This window comes from Pezoporus flaviventris, unplaced genomic scaffold (assembly GCF_033815535.1).
Source record: "Pezoporus flaviventris isolate CSIRO_AGI_PZ_B2104156 unplaced genomic scaffold, CSIRO_AGI_Pfla_v1 ptg000002l, whole genome shotgun sequence".
Taxonomy (NCBI): domain Eukaryota; kingdom Metazoa; phylum Chordata; class Aves; order Psittaciformes; family Psittacidae; genus Pezoporus; species Pezoporus flaviventris.
This window is the reverse complement of record NW_026892550.1, coordinates 10015677-10035753: the sequence shown is the minus strand read 5'-3', so window position 1 is coordinate 10035753 and position 20077 is coordinate 10015677. Positions and strand designations below refer to the sequence as shown.

The window sequence follows — 20077 nt, the reverse complement described above, 5'->3', positions numbered from 1 at the left end:
TCTCTTTCTCCTTCATCTTCTGTTTTCCTTCTTTTCCTTTCTTAGTCTCCTATTTTTACTTCTCCTTCCTTTCTTCTTTCCTTTGTTCCTTCCTTCCTCCTTCCCTTTTTTCTTTTCCTTTTTGTTTCCCTTTCCTTCTCTTTTTCTCTTTTTTCTCTTCCCCTCTTTCCCTAGAAAAAAATCAAATGGAGATGGATGCTGCACCCAGGGAATGGAGCAGGGAAAGGACAGGATGTGAAAGAGGGATGTTAGAGGTGAGTAGAGTCCTGGGGGCACAGCCTCAGATGCCCCTTTCCTATTTCAGTCTTCACAGAGGAGCAGAATGATGATATGGGGATGTAGCACAGTGGGAATCCCAGACAGCCCCCAAAACAGGCTCTCTCTTGTGGGTTCACCTGCCTTCTGCACCCCACATGAAAAACTATGGACCAAGGGAAGGAATTGAAACAGAAAACAACTTATTTTTCTAGCAGTTGAACCTAAATCAAAGCTACATTTTGGTGTTATGCACAGACCGGTAGTCATGGTCTGAAATGCAAAGGGAATATGTAAAGTATGTATGTGCCTTCCCCTGTTGCCCCATAAGTGAGCCCTGGCCATAGCACAGGACAATGTATACAGCTCCAAACGGCAACCCCATGGGAAGCAAGGTTACCTATTTTTAGTCAAAACACTTGAAGTTTGAGCAAAATGCTACTTCTGTGGTCTTTGTGGAAACAAATAAAGATTTTATTCAAGAAAAAGCAACCACAATAGCTATTTTTCCAATCAACTACAATCAACAAGAGTAATTTAAATATCATTATTTCATACTATTAATAACATCAGCACTTCAGACAAAACATGAAATGACTAATCCAAGACAATGTAAGCAGTAACTCTGAACCCGGTGCTTACTTCTGACTCAGTGTTCACTCTGCTAGACCAGGAAATTCATTGGTATTTGAGAAGTGCCACCTGAAACAGAGCTTCAGGAGGGCTGTATTCAGACACAGCTTTTTAAAGCTTTTATACGCTCTGCATGCTCATTGAAACCCTTCCTGATGAGTCTATCCATACTCCTGAATTTTAGATCTAATATTATATTCATTTGAACAGGTTTCTGTTCAGTGAAAAGAAACTCTTATCCTACCCCTCTCCCATTTCCCACACACATTTCACTGAAATAGAACAGTAGAATTGGCTTGGTACTCCTTAATTCCACACTAACTTCTTTGCAATTGCCTTATTTTTAAGTGATTAACTTCAAAATGCCATAAAAACTAAAGCACTTCTGAAATGTTCTCAAGGAATAACTTAAATGATGTCAGTAATAAAGATGTTCTTTTTAATGACCAGTCTGTGTTATCTGAAATGAAAGAATTTCAGTCCTTCATTCAAATTGCTGCATTCTCAAGAAGTACTTTTATTATTGACTTCTTTTTCCTTCAACTGCTCTCACAGGCCTTCATGTAAAGGACACTTGTGAAGCAGCATCAGCTGTTCTTCACCCCTTGCTGGGAAGCGAAGGCATCATCTACTCATAACTGAGGTTCATGGGATAAATGCTGCATGATAGCACTTGCTGGAAATACCACTCTCTCCTTGAATCCATTTATTCTGTGCTTCATTTCCCCCTCTGTTAAGTGGTAGTAGGCATGTTAATTCCAAAACCACACCAAAGGAAATAATGCGAATCCCATATTACTGAAACACAGCAAACTGCTATTCAACAGAATAAAATTCACTCAACGTGAGTAAAGGAAGAAATGCAAATTGCGCTTTGACGTACATGCCCAGAGTGCAGTACCAGACTGGTAACTGTCATTCCACCTGCAATTCTCTATACTCTGCAAGGCTGATCAGCATCACCAGACAGTCTGAACCCAAAGGAGCAGTTAGAACTATAGAATAGTTAGTGTTGGAAAGGACCTTTATTCAGTTTAACTGCTGTGGGAATCAAATGCAATGAAAATTTCCTAGTCAGTGGGATTGTGTACAAAGATGAATAAAGCAGAAATGGATTTCAAGTCTGAGGATGTTTCCAGTTACAATACAGAAATTATGCACAGATGCATTTATTTCTTGTGTTTGCATGTTTATGCTAAAGCAAAGAGAGAAATTTAAAGGTCCCAAACCAACAGAGTAAAAAACATATGAATCATCAACAGAGCTTCCGGGATACAATCAGGATACATCTGTTAACATCAATGGATCTGTGCTCAAGATCTGTCTCCAAGTGAAATTTTCACAGATGTGTACTATAACACCACTGTTTCATAGGCATACTTAGCTTGCTGGCTATTTAATTCAAGCCTTAGGAAGAGCTAAGAAAAAAACCAAATACAATTTCCTCTGGGGACTGCTGGAAAGATATGCTCAACACGTTTAATTTCTGTAACGCAACTGCATGGCACATGAGTAACTACTTGCACTTCAGCCCATCACAGCAGCAGTTCCTGGGCAGAACAGCATCATCTTTAACAAGAATTAGCAGATTTCTTATGTCAGCAATACAGCCACGCACAACCAGGCAAATATATCTCCAAGATAGCCTTTTAGGTTACACTCACTAGTATTGAGAGTGTGAAGAGGCTGCGTATCGATCCCGCTCTCACAGCCATCGCGGTGCACCGGGCTAAACAGGGACCGAGGCAGCGCTGGGGCCGGGCGGGCAGCCAGGGTAGTGTCTCTGGGGCTCGGGACTGAGCTAGGGCTGCGTGCCAACTGTGACACCGAAAATCATCCAAAATGGGCAAAGGTGATCCTAAGAAGCCGAGAGGTAAAATGTCTTCATATGCCTTCTTTGTGCAAACCTGCCGGGAGGAGCACAAGAAGAAACATCCAGATGCTTCAGTGGACTTTTCAGAGTTCTCAAAAAAGTGCTCAGAACGGTGGAAGACTATGTCTTCTAAGGAGAAAGGGAAGTTTGAAGATATGGTAAAGGCCGACAAGCTTCGTTATGAAAAAGAAACGAAAAACTATGTACCACCTAAGGGGGAAACAAAAAAGAAGTTCAAGGATCCAAATGCACCGAAGAGGCCTCCTTCGGCTTTTTTCTTGTTTTGCTCTGAGTTTCGTCCAAAAATCAAAGGAGAACATCCTGGTCTGTCCATTGGGGATGTTGCAAAGAAACTGGGAGAGATGTGGAACAACACTGCTGCAGATGATAAACAGCCTTATGAAAAAAAGGCTGCCAAACTGAAGGAGAAGTATGAAAAGGATATTGCTGCATACCAGGCCAAAGGGAAGGTTGATGCAGGCAAAAAAGTAGTTGCCAAGGCTGAGAAGAGCAAGAAGAAGAAGGAGGAGGAGGAAGATGAGGATGAGGACAAAGAGGAGGAAGATGATGAAGAAGAGGAGGAGGATGAATATGATGATGATGATGAATAAGTCTCTTTTAGAGCAATTTCTTTCTTGTCTATAAAGCATTTAACCCCCCTGTACACAACTCACTCCTTTTAAAGAAAAAAACAAAAAAAAAACAAAACAAAATTGAAATGTAAGGCTGTGTAAGATTTGTTTTTAAACTGTACAGTGTCTCTTTTTTTGTATAGTTAACACACTACCAAATGTGTCTTTAGATAGCCCTGTCCTTAGTGGTATTTCAACGGGCACTAACCTTGCCTGGTACAGTGTGGGGGTTGTAAATTGGCATGGGAGTTTTAAAGCAGGTTCTTGTTGGTGCCCAGCACAAATTAGTTCTACATGGGGATGTAGTTCCTTTTTCATCTTCAGTTGTCTCTGCATCAGAAAAAATAATTGTTGTTCTGTTAACTGAATACCACTCTGTAATTGCGAAAAGGAGAAACAAGAAAAGTTGCAGCTGTTTTGTTGACATTCTGAATGCTTCTAAGTAAATACAATTTTTTTTTATTAGTATTGTTGTCCTTTCAATAGGTGCCCTTGGAAAATCATCCTTTTTCTTTTCTCTGTTGGTTTCTTTTTTTATGAGGGGAACTCATCTTTTGCTTTATTGAATGCCCGTATGGGATCACGGGAATATTACAGTTTTCATCTTTAATATAACCAGCTGATAAACAAAGCTTTGATCTGCATACCCTGCATAATCGGGATAGGGTAAGAAAAGAAATACGTAGGCATATAATGAATGAACATTCTTCCATAACTGGAAACAAACCAACAAAAAAATTCAATCATCTCAACAACCTGAAACTTGCTCAGATTTTTGTGAAATGTAATATTCTAGTGAGTTGCATGAGTTTACCAGTCTTGGAGAGCTGAGAAGTATAGAGTTCAATTTTACAGGAATGGAATACTTGGGGGGGCGAGGGAGGGCGGGGAGGGAGGGAATGTTTAGTTTTGTCCTCGAAGGACCCATAGGAAGAGCATATGACCGTCAGGTGTGGAGGCATTTACAGGTGCTTTGGGCACGCAAGGTGGTAGCAATTGCTTAACGCAGTAAATGAACTGCTTTCAGCAAAGACCCAGTGTAACAGTGACATAATCTCACTGCTCACCAGGTATCTTTAATTCATTCAGAAATCTTAGAATGTGATAGTCTGTGGTACTGCTTAACATCAATGGGTAAAGAGCAAAGAGGTTAATCAGCGTCCATTCAGGCTGACTGTACCAAGGGTCCTGAACAGGTCAAAAACTGGGACCAGATGGCTTTGTTGTCTCACATTTCTCCATCCACTAATTTGTGGTGCCATCTTAATTTGAAATTCATACAGCTGAATGACTGTGGAGTTTTGGACTTCAGGCAACTACATAACAGATCCTGGAGAATTCAGACAGTATAAAGGCTACCTCTACGGCAGTGACAGCGTCATAACTCAGCCTGTTCAACAGAATACCTCTGCTTCAAAGCTTACAGTGCCTCCATTCATATATATATAAAAAATATATATATATTTAATATATATATATTCAGATAGATGGGAAGGGCTTCCAGTTCAAGAAATCTTCGCGTGATTTCTAGGGCTTTTTTTTTCTTATACATTTGAGTGTTTACTGAGGATGAAACACTAAAACACCTTCTTTAAAGAAACCACTTCTATGTTATAATACCCTGCTGACTCATTAGGAGGGCTTCAGAAAGTTAAAAAAACAGAAGAACTTTTAAATAAGAAAGTACCTGTGTCTTGACTCCTCCCTCTAGCAAGTGTGATCCATGTCTGCTGGCAAACCATATGTCAGCCCAGCCCCACAACTGAACACAGAGGATACACTGATCTGGGAGCAGCCCACAGCTGCTCAACTGAGCCATCCCATCTGATTTATAGATGATAAACATGTTTCAGGATAAATGAGACACCAAGCCATGCACCCCCATTGAGACAGGACTACTTTGGACCATTGGCATACAATTACCAACAAAAATTCTGGTAACTGTGGAAAATACAGGTTCAAGGCTTCTGAAATGTAGGTGCCTTTAAAGTTAAAACTGCGGTAGTGAAGAACTCATTGAAGATCATAATTTGGATATTGGATACTTAAATATCTACCCTATTATTAACACTAACAGAAGGTTCCGAGATTGTGAATTTAGCCCTGAAGGACTGGTTTTAAATGACCAACTCTTTTATCCACATATTTTGCAACATGTTTTGCCTCTATTAAAAAAAGGCTCATTTTCAAGGAAAAGGGAAAAATAAAGATTTTCAGCCACTTAAAGGAATTAAGCAGAATAAGAAAAAGGAAAGCAGAAACAAACCAGACTAAATGTTTTCAATTCCAATTTTGGTTATTATGTGCTAAACAAGTTTGTTTCTGAAATGAAAGCCATTCCTTCATTAAAAATATTGACCAGCTCTAATTACATATTTGTTCAAAATTGCTCCCATGGCAACTGCAGCCAGGAGCTGAAAGGTTCTTCTGTTTTTGTTTGAAGAAAGACTTGAATGCTGGAAAGCTCCTCTGCTATGCCCAAGTATACTCATTAGTCTAATCATATACAGCTCTTCTCCCTCCTAACCATGATGTCTAGCATTCAGTATCTTGTATATAGATGTTCTGAGACCCAAAATGAAAATATACCTCTGCTTTGCAGAAGTCATACATAACAGAAAAGCTCAAGAGAAGAAACAGATGATTATCTGAATACCTTTTTCCTACTCAGTAGCATTGAGTAAATTTTCCCAGTTCCTGTTCTCTACTTTCATTTAGTAATGAAACAGTAAAAGAGAGTTATTTTAATCTACACTACCTGTTGTAGGTATCAGTTGAACCATCCTGGAGTAGTGCCTGTACCCATCTTCCACTTCTGGCTAAAGCCATGACATTTAACTTCAATTAGATGCTGTGACATTTAGATGGTCAAAATAAAGCAAAACAAATTGCAGTGCATACCGTGTACACAGAGCACGCTTTGACAGCCAGAACATGCTAGCAGGATTTTATGCCATCCTAAATTACTCTCCAGTCTGATACAACACTGAATCACAGTACTGTATTAATGAAACCCTGACATCTTTATTCATGTAAATAGTATTATTGCACTTAGGGAACTATTCATATGCTGAAAAACTTAGAGGAGCTGGGAAGATGCTTGGTCATTTCTGCAGGGGTTTTTCTCCCCAGGACGTATACAGCTTGTCTTATCACAATTTTCTTATCACGTGTCCTTGGCAAATATTATTTCCAAATGCTAGAAGCACTCTCTCCATACACTTCAATTAGGAAGAAAACCTCTCAAATGCACACGCAAAGGCAGCAATACAATTATTCTCAGAATAAAGTCACTTTGTAATCTCATTTTATTCACCCGCAGTCTAGGCTTGGTATCAGAAATTAACTTCACTCTTGACAGCAACATGCAAGATGCTTTTAGAGATCAGTGCATGCTCTGTTAATGTACAGCTTCCTGCTTTGCATCAAAAGCCTGCAGGAAATTTGCTGAATACATGGCTTTTCTGTGCCTGGGTTGGAGGAGGCAGTCAGGTCATAAACCCTCCCTCTCCTCCACTGCTGTGCTACTCAGGAGCTGAATTCCTCAAGAGACTGTGTTACATATTCAACAGTTGGCTGAAACTGCCTTATTCCAATGCTGGTGTGATTTTTCACTTCTTATTTTATTTGCAAGTGCGGTGCACTGGGGCCTCAGTTCCCAGATCTTTATTCATACACCACTGGGATTCACACAGGCTTCTTGGTTTAACTCACTCGTGATAGAAAACCAAATTTGGATGAAAGGACCAAATGATGATCTGGATGAGCTGAAACCAAAGCAGTTGATAAAGAAGCCTGGAGCCTTCTTTAGGTGTTTGGCTCTCAGTGCATGTGACAATTTGTCTCACCTCATTCACCCTGGGGAAGAGGAGGCTCAAGGGAGACCTCAGAGCAGCCTGGCAGTAGCTGAAGGGGCCTAAAAGAAATCTGGAGAGGGACTTTTTATAAGAGCAAGCAGTGACAGGAGTAGTGGGTTCAGGTCTTGGATTACTTCTGATTTTCCTTCTACTTTATTATAAATGCTAACAACTATGGATCCTTTTACTGAAACTTGGAAGACGTTCCATTTTTCCATTTCTTTTTACTAATGACCTGGAAGATGAAATTCTTACTAAATCTGTATTCTAACTAAATTTGTAAACAATACTGGGAAAGGCAACAAGCACACCAAAGGCCAAGATCAAAATTTAAAGGTGTTTAAACCTGCCAAATGAATGGTCTGAAGACAACAGAGGATAATGCCATTAAAGATACATGGAGAGTATGGTGCTCAGAATGGCACAGATGATGAATCAGAAACCTGGTTAGCTATGCTACTCTCCTGTAATAAACTATGGGCAGTGGGGGGAACACTGAACAGGATTTATATGAATTTGATGAAATTTATCAGTATAGGAAAGACTCTTCTGAACACCTCAAATCTGCTGTACCACTCTACAGCTGGTGGGATGGTGGGACTGCACGTTAGCTGCAGGAGGGTAAGGGGGCTCTGAGTGGTACTGTTCTTGAAAAGCAGTGTGCAGTACCCTACCAAGGCAGATTTTGCCAGTGGCAGCTCACCAGCTATAACCACAAAGCTACTCGGTGTTAATCAAACCACCATTTAGCCATACAACTAAAGGATTACAATACTACTTCTACTACCGGCAATACTACTACTACGTATTATTACCTAATGATAATTTATTAATCCAATAATAATTTAATAATTTAATAGTAATAACTTACTGGGTTTGACCCAGTCAGGGAGCATCACAATCTCTCTTCATTCTCCTGGAAAAGAAAGGGAGGTTTAAGAAGGAAACCTGGGATAAAGCAAGGACTTGAGCCCAATCTCCCAGCTTTCAGGATAGAAATACAGCTTTTTCTCTGTTCCCTGGTGAAAAGCAGACATCAAAGAGACAAATCTTTTCAGATGGAAACAAGTAACTTTTTCTGTGAGAAAAATGTATCACAGTTTTGGAAAAAAACTACTGTGAAAAGAATGTTTTTATTAAAACTGTCACTGAATTACTCTGATCCTTCTTGCCTGAGAAACTGAGAGCATGGAAACATTTAGTCATTATAGAGCTGTAAAAAAATATTTTGAGAATGTTTGCTCATTAGCAGAACAAATAACTGGTTCAAAATACTACAAGAAAGAATATGAAGCATTTATGTTTTTTCAGATGGTCTGAAGACCTAAACCAGTAAACATTCACAGGAGGTTCTAATTCCTGATACCTCCTCAATACCCTCCAAGATGTAAGAATGGTGAAAAGCAGAGATCCCTTTGAAAGAGATCGCTTTCGATAACGCAACCCTGAATTACCCAGTTTCTGCAGTATACAAAGAGCAGAGACAAACATACTCCTGTGTATGCAATACACGCAAAGGCCAATTTGCAAATACAGCAGAGATGGTGATTTCAGAGTGATGAAATCCCAGTGATCAACAGCAAATGAATAAGAAACTGCAGGCAGACATGACCAGATTTAATCACTAGTGATGGTCAAGCTGTAAGCAGAACAAAAATATACTGGAAAAACCTGACAAGCACTAATACAGACTAATTTTCAGCTAATACAGACTTTGTACATCTGTCCACTAAAAATACTTCCTAATGGCCTTTCAATTTATGCTCTGAAAGTAATATTTTACTCCTTCTTGAACACCCTCCATAGAGATATTTTTGTTGAGTAACTACAAAATCATGCAAGTATTATAACCTGATGTCATTCTCAGCTACTCAAATGCAAGGACCAATTTCGCAAACATAGCAAGTTCTGCCCTCAGATTCTGAATGTTGTTTTGTCTGGGAACAATACCCACCATTTCAAACAGAAGTAGCTGAAAATACACAGCTTCTCTTTTGCAGGTAGCTTCTCTGGCACAATTGAAGAAGACGTTCTAAAGGAGACTTTTTCAAACTATAATTCCCTTCCCTGAATATATAACCAAATGTCTGTCTCCTGCTCTCCAGAGGAACGCCTGAACCTTGAGGAAAACAAATTGCTTTCTGTCAGCATGACTCTCTAGCTTTTGATACAGGTAAGGTGAGAAAACATAACTAGGGGTTTTATATGCCAAGAGGCACAGACTGCTCAAATACAAAGGCATTATCAGTTCTCATTAAATGGACCATTTATATCACAGCTTGTCTGCAACACAAAGGCAAACAGTGAGCACGCTGTATAGTCTTTCACAAGTGTTGAGCCTCATTTGTTTTCTTGCTTTACTCCCTGTGAATGACAAGAAAACAAGTGGATACAGAGCACTGAAGACCTGAACTGGTGGCCTTCACCAGCCATTTTGCAGAATAGGACTCAAGTGGAGAAGCAGAAAGCAGGAAAGGCTGGATCCTACCTGGAGCACTTGACTAGGAGGGTAATGTTCATCACTTGCATGATACTGCTTGGTGGGTACAAGTGTTCAGATGAACTCTCATACAGCTCTCGACAGCCTACGACAATATAGCTTTGGTAATTCAGTAAGGGTAATAAACTTTATGCTGGTACACCTATATCTGCACCAGTTACATCAGCACAGCAGCAAAATGTGTCACAAGGCAGAGGGGAACTGGATCAGCTGAGTGAGGGAACTTGGTGCTTGCTGCTTCAAAAATCCTGCTGTCAATCTCTTGGGAAGTGAGAGCTGTTGATGAAAGGCAGTGTAATTATTGGCCAGGGATTGTATTAAGATAACAACATAAAAAAATTAACATTCCCCAGAAGAAATAAAGGTGTTAAAATAGCAGCTGAGCATATACAAGATAATGAAAAAAATGAGCATGATTTCCCCAGGTTCAAATAAAGCAGACAAGTATTTCGTAGAATTGACCTTATTAAAGAGACATTGTCACTTGAAAAGTTAATTCAAAACCATTGCAGCAATCAGTGAACATGAAGTTACCCATTAAGCATAACAATCCCACAAAAATGTCAACCCCTTTTCTTCCATTTTTACATTTTTCGGTAGCGAAGTGGCGGGTCCACTTTGAATCTTTTAAATAAAAGCTTGATGTTAGAGTTAAACTAAACAACTGAGCGAGTATCATTTTGCACGCTAATCCAGCACCTGTATCTCTGATATGCAAAGCCAGAAATATGGCAAGGAGAATAAGTAATCTTTTAAAATCTGCTCTTTCTAAAGGGAACTATGCAGGCTTCACACTATTATTGTCTATGACACTGTGATTTTTTTTTCAACTCTACTAAGAGATGTAGCAAAAAACTTCATTACTCAGATTGATTAGACTTCACTAAATGCATTCATGAGGAAACTACAGCATACAATGTGAACAACAGGATCCTAGTTACGACACAGCAGAAAATCTGGTGAATAATTACTTACCCCATTGCAATTAGCTGCACAGGCCCAAAAGCATATGGATACTAATTCTGTTTAAATCTATGGACACTGGGGACCTTGAAAATACTAAACATTCCAGTAAGTGCCCATTTAATCTTAAAAGGGCTGAAGTATCTTAAAATAATTTTCTGAGCCTTTATATGGCACTAGCATTTTGTCTCCTGCCAAAGCATTTCTAGCTTTGACAAACGCTACATGGTCCAGCATAAGGGATCACACCATGAGCAGAAAGCTGGGCCAATGGTAATGTCAAGGACCCTGTGCACTACTAATAAGCCTCCTGAAAATCCTGAACCAGAAGCCCAGGTTGTGCCCGCGCAGTGCCCTGGGCACAAGGGATATGCTGTCCAGGGGGTGCAGACTGCAACATTACTTAAGCTATTGTTGAAGAAATGATAACAAAAAGCTACAGTTTATTCTCCAGTGTGGAGAGTAATTTCTTCAATAAATTATACCATTGCCAGTAAGACAGTTTTTATTGTGTGGATTAAAGCATCATGGCCCAAGGATAGTTATGTTTGCTTGTTCTTTGTATGCTTTGGCTTCTTGGTCAACAGCTTCAGGTTGAGGGGAGACAACAGCTGTAATGGAGATGGGACTTCACTGTCAACAGTCAGGGACAAGATGAGAAGTAATGAACTTACAGGGGAACACAATTAATTGTGCCATTAGAGGGTCCTTCGTTTCCAGTACTTTCAATCTCAGTAAAATGCATTATATAGCCAGATAGAAATCAGTAAGAAAAAATGCTAAACAAGTGAGGTATTTCTTTGAAATCCCAAGTCTATAATGAGCACGATATTAGCACCCTTACCAGATTCTTTTATCCATTTAATTTCACTGTATCTTTTTAAAATAAGAGGTTTAACCAGACTGCAAGGTGTCCCTTTCTGATGTTGATTTAATGAGAATGAAGAACAGTTTGTCCCATATGGATAACATTCAGAATCCAGAACTGCACACAACAGCTGGCCCTCCTATGTCCTCTGAATGACTCAAAACAAAACGTAAGTCAACTCTGTACTGAAGTGGCCTATTACCTAGGTAGTACTTCTTTTATGAGGCACAAGACATTTTAAGATCTGGACATTTCTTTGAATATGCATTGAATTATATGAAACTGACTCACAGCAGGGCATGCCTTTCCCTACTAGAGTAGTTACAACCTGAGCTGCTTCAAATTTGTGATGAGGTGCGTGTGAGTTACAGATCAGTCTTCTAGTATTAGACATACAGATTATCTGTTAAGGATAATAAACTGAAATTGCAACCAGTATTCAGCTTTTGCATTGTATTATTATAACTGATTAAAGGTACTGGCACCAATGTTTTATCTTCGATCAGTACTGTCATTTCCCTTTCCTATTATAACAGCCTAGAGTTCAGGCTTGCAAAGAAATCTCGGGAGACTCACATTCAAGAGAGGGTTCTTCAGCATTTAATTACTCCTTGCAGGCCTGACCACAGCTCAGGTTTTCCTACTGGGTTTTCTTGCATAGGGCCAAACCCCTTTCTGAAACACCCCAATCTCCTCCTGTTCAGCTCTGACCTAGCACCACGGTAGGACAGATTCTACTTTTACCCACCCATGCTTGGGGACAACATATAAGACACATTAAAACATAGTGATTCTGAACTCCTACAATGCTGACAGACTCCTTTCTGTGAGAGCAATGACTTCTATGAAAAGACTGAAGAATGCAATCAAAAAATAATTGGGATTATTAGGCTAATTACTGCATACATTTTCTACTGCTAATAGCAATATGAAACACTGCTTGCTGTTTACTGTGGGATGAATATTTAAACTTGTCAAAAGAAGTGGGGTAAAAATACATGTTTTTCCCACTTGGGATAGATGACAACTGCACACACACATATACTGTAACATTTTAATTTTTAAAATGAAATTGGCACACTATTAATACAACGACACAGAAATACCATACATGAAAAATTGCAAAATATATAATCATAGCACCCTCAGAGAGATTCAAAGAGAGTCTAAAAATCCCTCCAAGCAGACTTGATCAAAATGAGGTATTATACATGTCTCTTTTAATTAGCCTTTTCCTGTATTTAGGGTTTATATGTACAGGCTTCTTTCTGTCAACAGAGGTTTTAAAGTGAACACTTTTTGAAATGCAAAATGATATCCTCATTGATTTAGAGAAATCTAGGAATAAAAACTTCAAAAAATACCCACCTAAAATTGTGACAGTTGGCAGCACTGCAATCAAAAAAGCCTGTGAAAGTTTTCCGTGCCCATTTACATTTTTCCCTTTTCTACTAAGCAAGTATGATGCTATTTCACCAAAAAAAAAAGAGACTGCAACAAGCTGCAAATATTTAACAGTTTTGAACTGTAGCCACATTCACAGCTCAACTGTAGTAAGTTTAGAAACAACAGTGAAAAACTGAAGTGACTCCAGGATGCAAGGCCAAGTACATATGTATATGCTGAAGAGCTGGACTACCAGCTAACACTAAAGAACAGAGACTGCAGAAGTAACATTCAAAGCCTATTAAGAACACATTAAACAGTACATTAGCAAGAATAGCAGAAAGTCAGTGAACAGAGGACTTGTGGGTCATCCACTTCATCTCCTCATGTCGCCTGCTATACCACAGCTTATTACAAGAATATATAAATACAAAAATAGTGAATCAGTACTTACTTTGCATAATAAATAACTTTTCTATATAACTTGTAAAAGTACAACTACAGTAAAATCAGTGCAAAAATGGTCAAAATGTACCGAAGGAACACAGAGTGCTGCCTGCCTGCATGTGTGTCATAAACCACCCATATCACACCTACTTCATCATATACTGACAAGAATAAAAAATGCACAATGTACACTGCTAACTGCGCCATTCTACACTGCAGCTATTTACAATGTCAGACACATGAGACTAAAGCAATGCACGTGTTATTTAAACTGCACTCTTTCTTCCTCATTATTTTATGGAATTTTAAATAACTCTTAATAACTCTTTCCCCATTGACACTATGAAGGGAAGTTGTCCTATGGGTCCGTATTTGCATGAGAAGCCTTTTTGGAATTAAGAAAGTTCTTTTTCTTTTTCCTTGGAGAATTGTGCAAAGGAAGAATTGGATCACTGGGTCCACGGAACAAAAATACCTTCTCCCCTGTGTCTAATAGCTCTATGGATTCAGCAGTTGTAGTGTTCAAAGAACCAGGTGGATCAGTCCGTTCCATAGCAGGCTGTGTAGGCGAACATCCAAGATGAATGAATGGTGCTTTTTCCAAGAGGGCAAGTTGTTTCTTCTTTATCAAGCTACAGTAATCAAAAAAAAAAAAAAAATTGAAAAAAAAAGAAAATTTGGGCAAAAAAAAAGCACAATTTCCTGTGTCATATCCTCACATGGAAGTGGTGACTTCAGAAGCTAAAGAAAACAGAATTTCAACCTACAGAATTGTAATTTCCATTCCAATCCCAAATAATTCACATATTGTTTTATGAGATACAAAATTGCGTAAGGAAAGTTAGCCTTATAATAAATAAGCATACAGAAGACAGGCAGTGCATATGAAAAATATGTGAGCTTTGTACATATGCACAGAAAAATCTTTTTAGGCATTTACTATTACTGCTTATTACGTGCATTTATGAACTTATATTCTGATTTCTAACAGATAAAAGAGAAACCTTGGAGACTAAATGAAGTATTAAAAACAAACATGTATGTTTATTCCTGTTTTCTCCTTACCTGTCTTTTCTCTTGTTTAGAGAAGGGAATTTTTCCAGACTTTTGTTTATCAGATCTTGCCTTAATTTGTTCTCCAGTGCTTGCCACAACTCTTGGTTCTTCCTGAAGGAGTAGGAAAGGAAAAAATTCACAGCAGCAAATCTCCAAATAAACACACTTTCCTCCCCTTTCTAATTTTAGCTACCAAACCCATGACAGTAATACCATGAGTACAGTCAGTAAGAGCATTCAAGTATTTGCTTGCTGCCCTGCCACAAATCATTTAAATCAGCTAAGATCACACCTCAGGGCATCCTTATCTGTTCCTTGACAACTCATGTTTGACAACTAGAGGGACCAATGCCACAACATCTGCTTTTCTTCCCTTCCCATGTCATGGCAGGGAGTTGGGAGAGAGCATCTGGGAGCACCTCCATGTTAGCTGCACAGCTAATGGAGATAAAATGAAGGGATAAAGGCTTTAGGAGATGAACCTTCTCCGTGAGTAGAGGGTAAACCAGTGGCCACTTGGGACTTCTATACTGAACTACAAAGGCGCAAGGTTGAAACTTTTATTATTAGAAAGAAGGACCTCCTTTATATCATTAGGAGTTCTATACTCCTGAAATCAAGTGTACTAGAATATTATAAATACAAATGCTGGAAGGAAAATATTTTCATAAACTCCAATTAAAGAGAAAAAAAATGATCAGAACTAGATTTATACATCTATAAAACAACCACTTAACTCCAAAAGTTATACAATGTATTATCTTTTTGTCAATTTATTATAGTTTAAATATTTCATAAAATAAGGTAACACTTTCAAAGTATTTTTACCCCACAAAAATATTTCAAAAGGAAACTTATGCACCTGTGATTTTTAATATTGCTGTCAATCTGCTTGTCCGGCAAACATACACATATGCAAAGCAATAATCTTCTCTTGCAATGGACTACCAAAAAATATCATGCTTACCTTTTCTTACAGCTGCCAGACTCATCTGCATTACTGTCACTTTCAGCAACACCATCTGAGTATTTACTGATTGAATCAAGGACAGAAAGAATCTCACTTTGTGAGCTGGAGGGCAGCAACAAATTCAGGACCCTGTGCAACATCCTCATTGGTACCCGTGTCAGTTTAGCCAAATAGCCTGCCAGCCGAAGCTCCTAGAGGATCAGTGCATAGAAGACAGATAAATTTAGCATTGAAAATAAAAGAATTATTCATTATAGAAACAAAAAATATTACTGAAAATGTTAGTGGCAACAATTTTGGTGTCAAGCGGTCACAGTCCCATGGCCACTGTTTCTACCCATATATATTTTGATGTCAGTGTTAAAAAACAGCTGATCTTAGTGTAAGTGCTTAGAGCATATACTTGATGCCCTTCGGTCTGAAAAAACACAATGCAACCATAATCTAGCATGTAAGGTTTAGTTAATTTATGGCTTGTACTATTATGAAGAAATGCTTTCAAGATAGTAATGAAGCTATATAGCATTCCGGGCTCTGCAAAATTAAGGGAGAAAAAATAGCCTCTGAAACCTAATGACAACATTTATATGTTGCCAGGGCTGAGCACTTCATTGTGCAGCCTCTCTTAACACAAGATTCTGTGATAAACTCAGAGAGCAGCTTGTAATAACATTTGTTAAGAGGTGAAGGAAAAATCTGGTTTTGTTTTGGTTTGGGGTTTATTTTTTTTCCAAATGTCCTCTCTTTTTTTGCCCAAAGGTCAGTAGTAGACCATATTAACATAGTGCTCAAATAGACTAAGTTCAAATGTAGTTGCTCCCTAGACAATCAACCAGCCCCATTTCCCCCTCCAAACCCCAAAATCCTGTTGTTTTCTGCTCTGCTTTCAAAACTACTGTGTCTCCAGGGCTGTTTCTGCAGACACCTCGTGTCTGTGTAACAAATATGAAAAGTCTCCAATGTATTGAGAACTACATGGAAAGAAAAGAGTTGAGCAAAATAAAACAAGTTAAATTCCTCAAAGGATGCCAGAAAAAAAAACTGTTGTAGTCTATTCAAACCATCCATGCATCTCAGGTAGGTGAAGTTAGGTAAGATGTGCCAAATGTTCGAGATGACTCACGACAGCCGAGTCACCTCTGCTCTGCAGACTCTCCTATAAACTTGATGAGGAGATGACCACAAAGCCCATGTCACATAAAAAACCTACAAGGTCCCACCATGCTTGAAGACAGTCAATTTCTTTGTCCACAATGGATTCAATGTGTCACAGTAAATATTTGAACTCTGCCTCTTGCTTCGCATGACCAATTTCCAGAGTAGCAAACACACCCATGAGATGCCTTTATTAAATCACTCTTTTCTTTTGCAAGAAGGCATTTTACCAAAAGGATGTCCTGTAAAGGACAAATCTTTCTGCTAAATCCACGTAAAAACAAACAAAGCAATCACTCCTAATGCAGTCCTAACCCAAATTTTGATGGCCAAAAAATAAAAACCCATGACTATTCTCCAAGCAGAGAACTCCTCTCAGAAAGGAGAAAAAATAGCCATGTCCCCAAAGCTTCCTGGGTTTTACAGTGTTCTTGTTATAAGTTTTCCATGGAAACTCTGAGATACTAAAATGAACAAGACAAAATCCTAAGTTTGAGGAGAAATTAGGAAATTAATGCAGTATCTAAAATATCCAATGTCTTCACCCTAAACAGGAACTAAAATGAGGTAAAAGAGATGTCTGTTTTGGCTTAGGGCAGGAAACGGTCTGATTCTTCTCTGGAGAAGAATGTAAATAAGAGCTTTAATCTTAATACAGACACCTAATTTTAAATTCTACAGTTGTAGACACACTGTGTTGTACTTTTAGTCTTTAAAACTGTTCTGTCAGAAACTTACAAAAAACACATTAAGTGAGAATAAAAATTACACATCTCTGTGATATATTCTGCCCTTTTTGGCTGAATAGTCTCAGGACCTATAAGTCAGTAATTCATACACAGATGACATCAGTACTGCTTTCCCCTGAAATAGTTTCCTCTTTAGAACGTTTTCTCCACTCTGACCCTTACCTTTCCACATCAACAATGATTTGGGAACTGAAAGGGAATCCTTAATGCTTTTCTAACACAGCAGAATTCACAATTAAGTAATCCTGCCAGGTGCCACAATGCTGTCACCAGTACTGAAGTGGCACAGGGGCCCACTGGCATCTAACATATGTATGGCCAAGAGAGTGCAGATGTGTGAACAGGCACCAGCAGTGAGCAGCATTTCCAGATGCTCACAGCTATTCAGAGCGGCTTGCAGAACCGGGAAGAAGTGAACGTGCATGCAAATACAGGAACGGTTAACCAGTCAGACCAAAAGCGCTCCAGTGTGGGGTGACTTTGATTCTTCAGGTATATTATATGGTCAAAATAAAACCAGGAAAGAATTGTAGTTTACACACAGCAGAATTACTTTTAAGTATATGGACTGAGCAATGTGAATTTCAACAACTAAGGGCAGAATCAGTGAACTCGATCTGCGCTGTGTTTCAAGCTTACTGTGCTGTTTCCACATGGCACTCTGCCTGCATCATCTGCTGTCTCCAGAATGCAACTGGTGTACCTGGGACTATATTATGAGCTTATTTAAAAGAAACTTCTCAGACAGAGGCTTATGATCCTGAAGACTATCATTCAAGCAAATCTGTTATTCACCTAGATCTGCCTTGATAAGGATAAGCTGAAACATGCAATGTAGGAAAGCAAAAATTACCTGGTTTTCCAGAGAGGGCTGCATGCACAGTTCTGAAAACTAGCCTAAAGAGGAAAGTCCTCTTAAAAGAAACAAATGATTGCAAGATATAGAGGTACAATGGCTATAGCTTCCTAATACTTGCCAATGTACTGTGTTCCATAATTTATATGAAAATGAGAGAGGAGGGAAGAGTTAAAAATCAATTCCCATACCATACACACGATAAGCATATCCAAAAGCAGGAACATGTTGCACTCTAAGCCATAATAAATTAGTCTTCTCTAAGCACATACTTCTTTACAGTTAAATTAAGAATATTGAGGTTCGGAATTATAGTTGGACTTATACTTGCAGAGAACAGATGTTTTGTATATCTGCAGGGTAAATAAGTATGTGTTTTATGGAATTTCAATAAATTATGTCCCAGAATATCTCTGGGCTACACTTTATGTGAATAAACACAGAAACCCCAATGGTATACATAATGATATCAAATGTGTTTTTACACAAATTAATTATTTCTTCAGGGAACCTTATGAACAAAACACAAAGCAGTCCCCTAAGTATACACTGAACAGCGAGTGCAGTTTTTCAATTGCAGTGAAGTGACAGTGATGTTTTTAAATCTCTGTCTTCAAGATACCAAGATTTATAATTATCAAAGGTCACTGTTTACCTGCTAGGGTGGTAAGAGGAGTGGATACTGTGAAAATTATGACGTTTTCAGTTTATGTCTGCAAAGCAATGATTTCAACCTCTCAATTTGCAGAATACATGCCATGCTGTTCAGCAGCTCTTTCACAATGCATCTATGCCCAAGAAATTTAACAACCATCACAGAAGACAATTAAATTGCCGTAACCCAAGAGGAAATAGTCAGCAATCTGGTACACCACTTAGACACACACATGTCTATGGGGCTAGATGGGATCCATCCAAAGGTACTGAGGAACTGGTGGAAGTGCTCCCTGAGCCACTTCCAATCAGTTATCAGCAGTCCTGGCTGCTGGGGAGATCACAATTGACTGGAGGTTAGCATTCATCTTAACATGGCACAAATCTTGAATTCATGCCTTTATGAGGGAGGTAGATGCTGAGGCTCTAGCAGAGACAACCAAGCTCAAGATCAGCAGAAAAACATTTCACAACATCCTTTGCAAGATAAGAACTCTTCTGCTGAGCATCTGGCTTGTTACATGCATCTTCTTCCAAAGCTTCTATGCCAAGAGTATGGCAAGATAAGAACCACAGTATGAGATTAATGCAGTCTTCATGCTCTCTTTTAAGAATTCCCACTTAGTGCTGACTGGTTTTGCCAGCTGATGAAATTGCTAAATAAACACTGTACATGGTCTCTCCAATTAGTCCAAGATTGCAAGGCAACAGCAGATTTAAAAGTATTGAAATTAAACTATGATAATGGTCTCAGTAGTGCTAATCTGGAGGAGTTGGTCTGGGCTGTTAAAGCCTTTATAATGGCCAGGGATGCAGCATATTTTGTCAGATAAATATACAGTGAACTAGGGAAAAAAAAACCAAATCCCAGCAAACAGTATAAGAAGAATTCAAAAGACTACGGCCAACCAAGACCTTTGATTTAACCCACACTAGTACAGAGAAAGATCAGCAAAGGCCAAAGGACCTTTCAAAGCATTTTCAATTTTTCTATCTGCTATAACGCTTATTTTCCACAGATGTGGAATGGAATTTATTTTATCTAAGACTTAACTTCTATTTATCATATTTGGGATGTACCTGAAGCACTGTATGTTTCAGCAAAATATTCACAGAAGCCTCCCTGTTTCAAACAGAAAAAAAAAAGGAACATTGAACATGCCAAAAGATCATCTTTCTCCCAGAAAAAAGCTCTGAATCTTGAAGTATTAGACAAATGCAAC

General features: G+C 38.7%; 2 protein-coding genes across 9 annotated transcripts in view; one reads left to right on the top strand and one right to left on the bottom strand.

The window, feature by feature from the left end:
* Nucleotides 1-20077, bottom strand: part of EVC2 (EvC ciliary complex subunit 2) — a 437493-nt gene that overhangs the window by 348994 nt on the left and 68422 nt on the right. For 5 of the 8 annotated variants that reach the window (XM_061468980.1, XM_061468990.1, XM_061469033.1 and 2 more), the window contains 3 exons: nucleotides 15438-15631; nucleotides 14480-14581; nucleotides 13744-14046 (listed from right to left, as the gene is read on the bottom strand). In XM_061468980.1, coding sequence (XP_061324964.1) covers nucleotides 13773-14046; nucleotides 14480-14581; nucleotides 15438-15631 — 570 coding nt within the window. In that variant the 3' untranslated portion in view covers nucleotides 13744-13772. Of the gene's footprint in view, nucleotides 1-13743; nucleotides 14047-14479; nucleotides 14582-15437; nucleotides 15632-15801; nucleotides 16838-20077 lie in introns of those variants that run through there. The other 3 variants (XR_009746150.1, XR_009746147.1, XM_061469011.1) reach the window with 3 other exon arrangements.
* On the top strand, nucleotides 2582-3900 carry LOC133277275 (high mobility group protein B1-like). The gene has a single exon (XM_061468953.1). The coding sequence runs from the start codon at nucleotides 2731-2733 to the stop codon at nucleotides 3370-3372; it is 642 nt and encodes a 213-aa protein (XP_061324937.1). The 5' UTR covers nucleotides 2582-2730; the 3' UTR covers nucleotides 3373-3900.

Excerpts from the sequence above, each read along its gene's own strand:
- LOC133277275 (XM_061468953.1), top strand. The coding sequence starts at position 2,731 with ATGGGCAAAGGTGATCCTAAGAAGCCGAGAGGTAAAATGTCTTCATAT.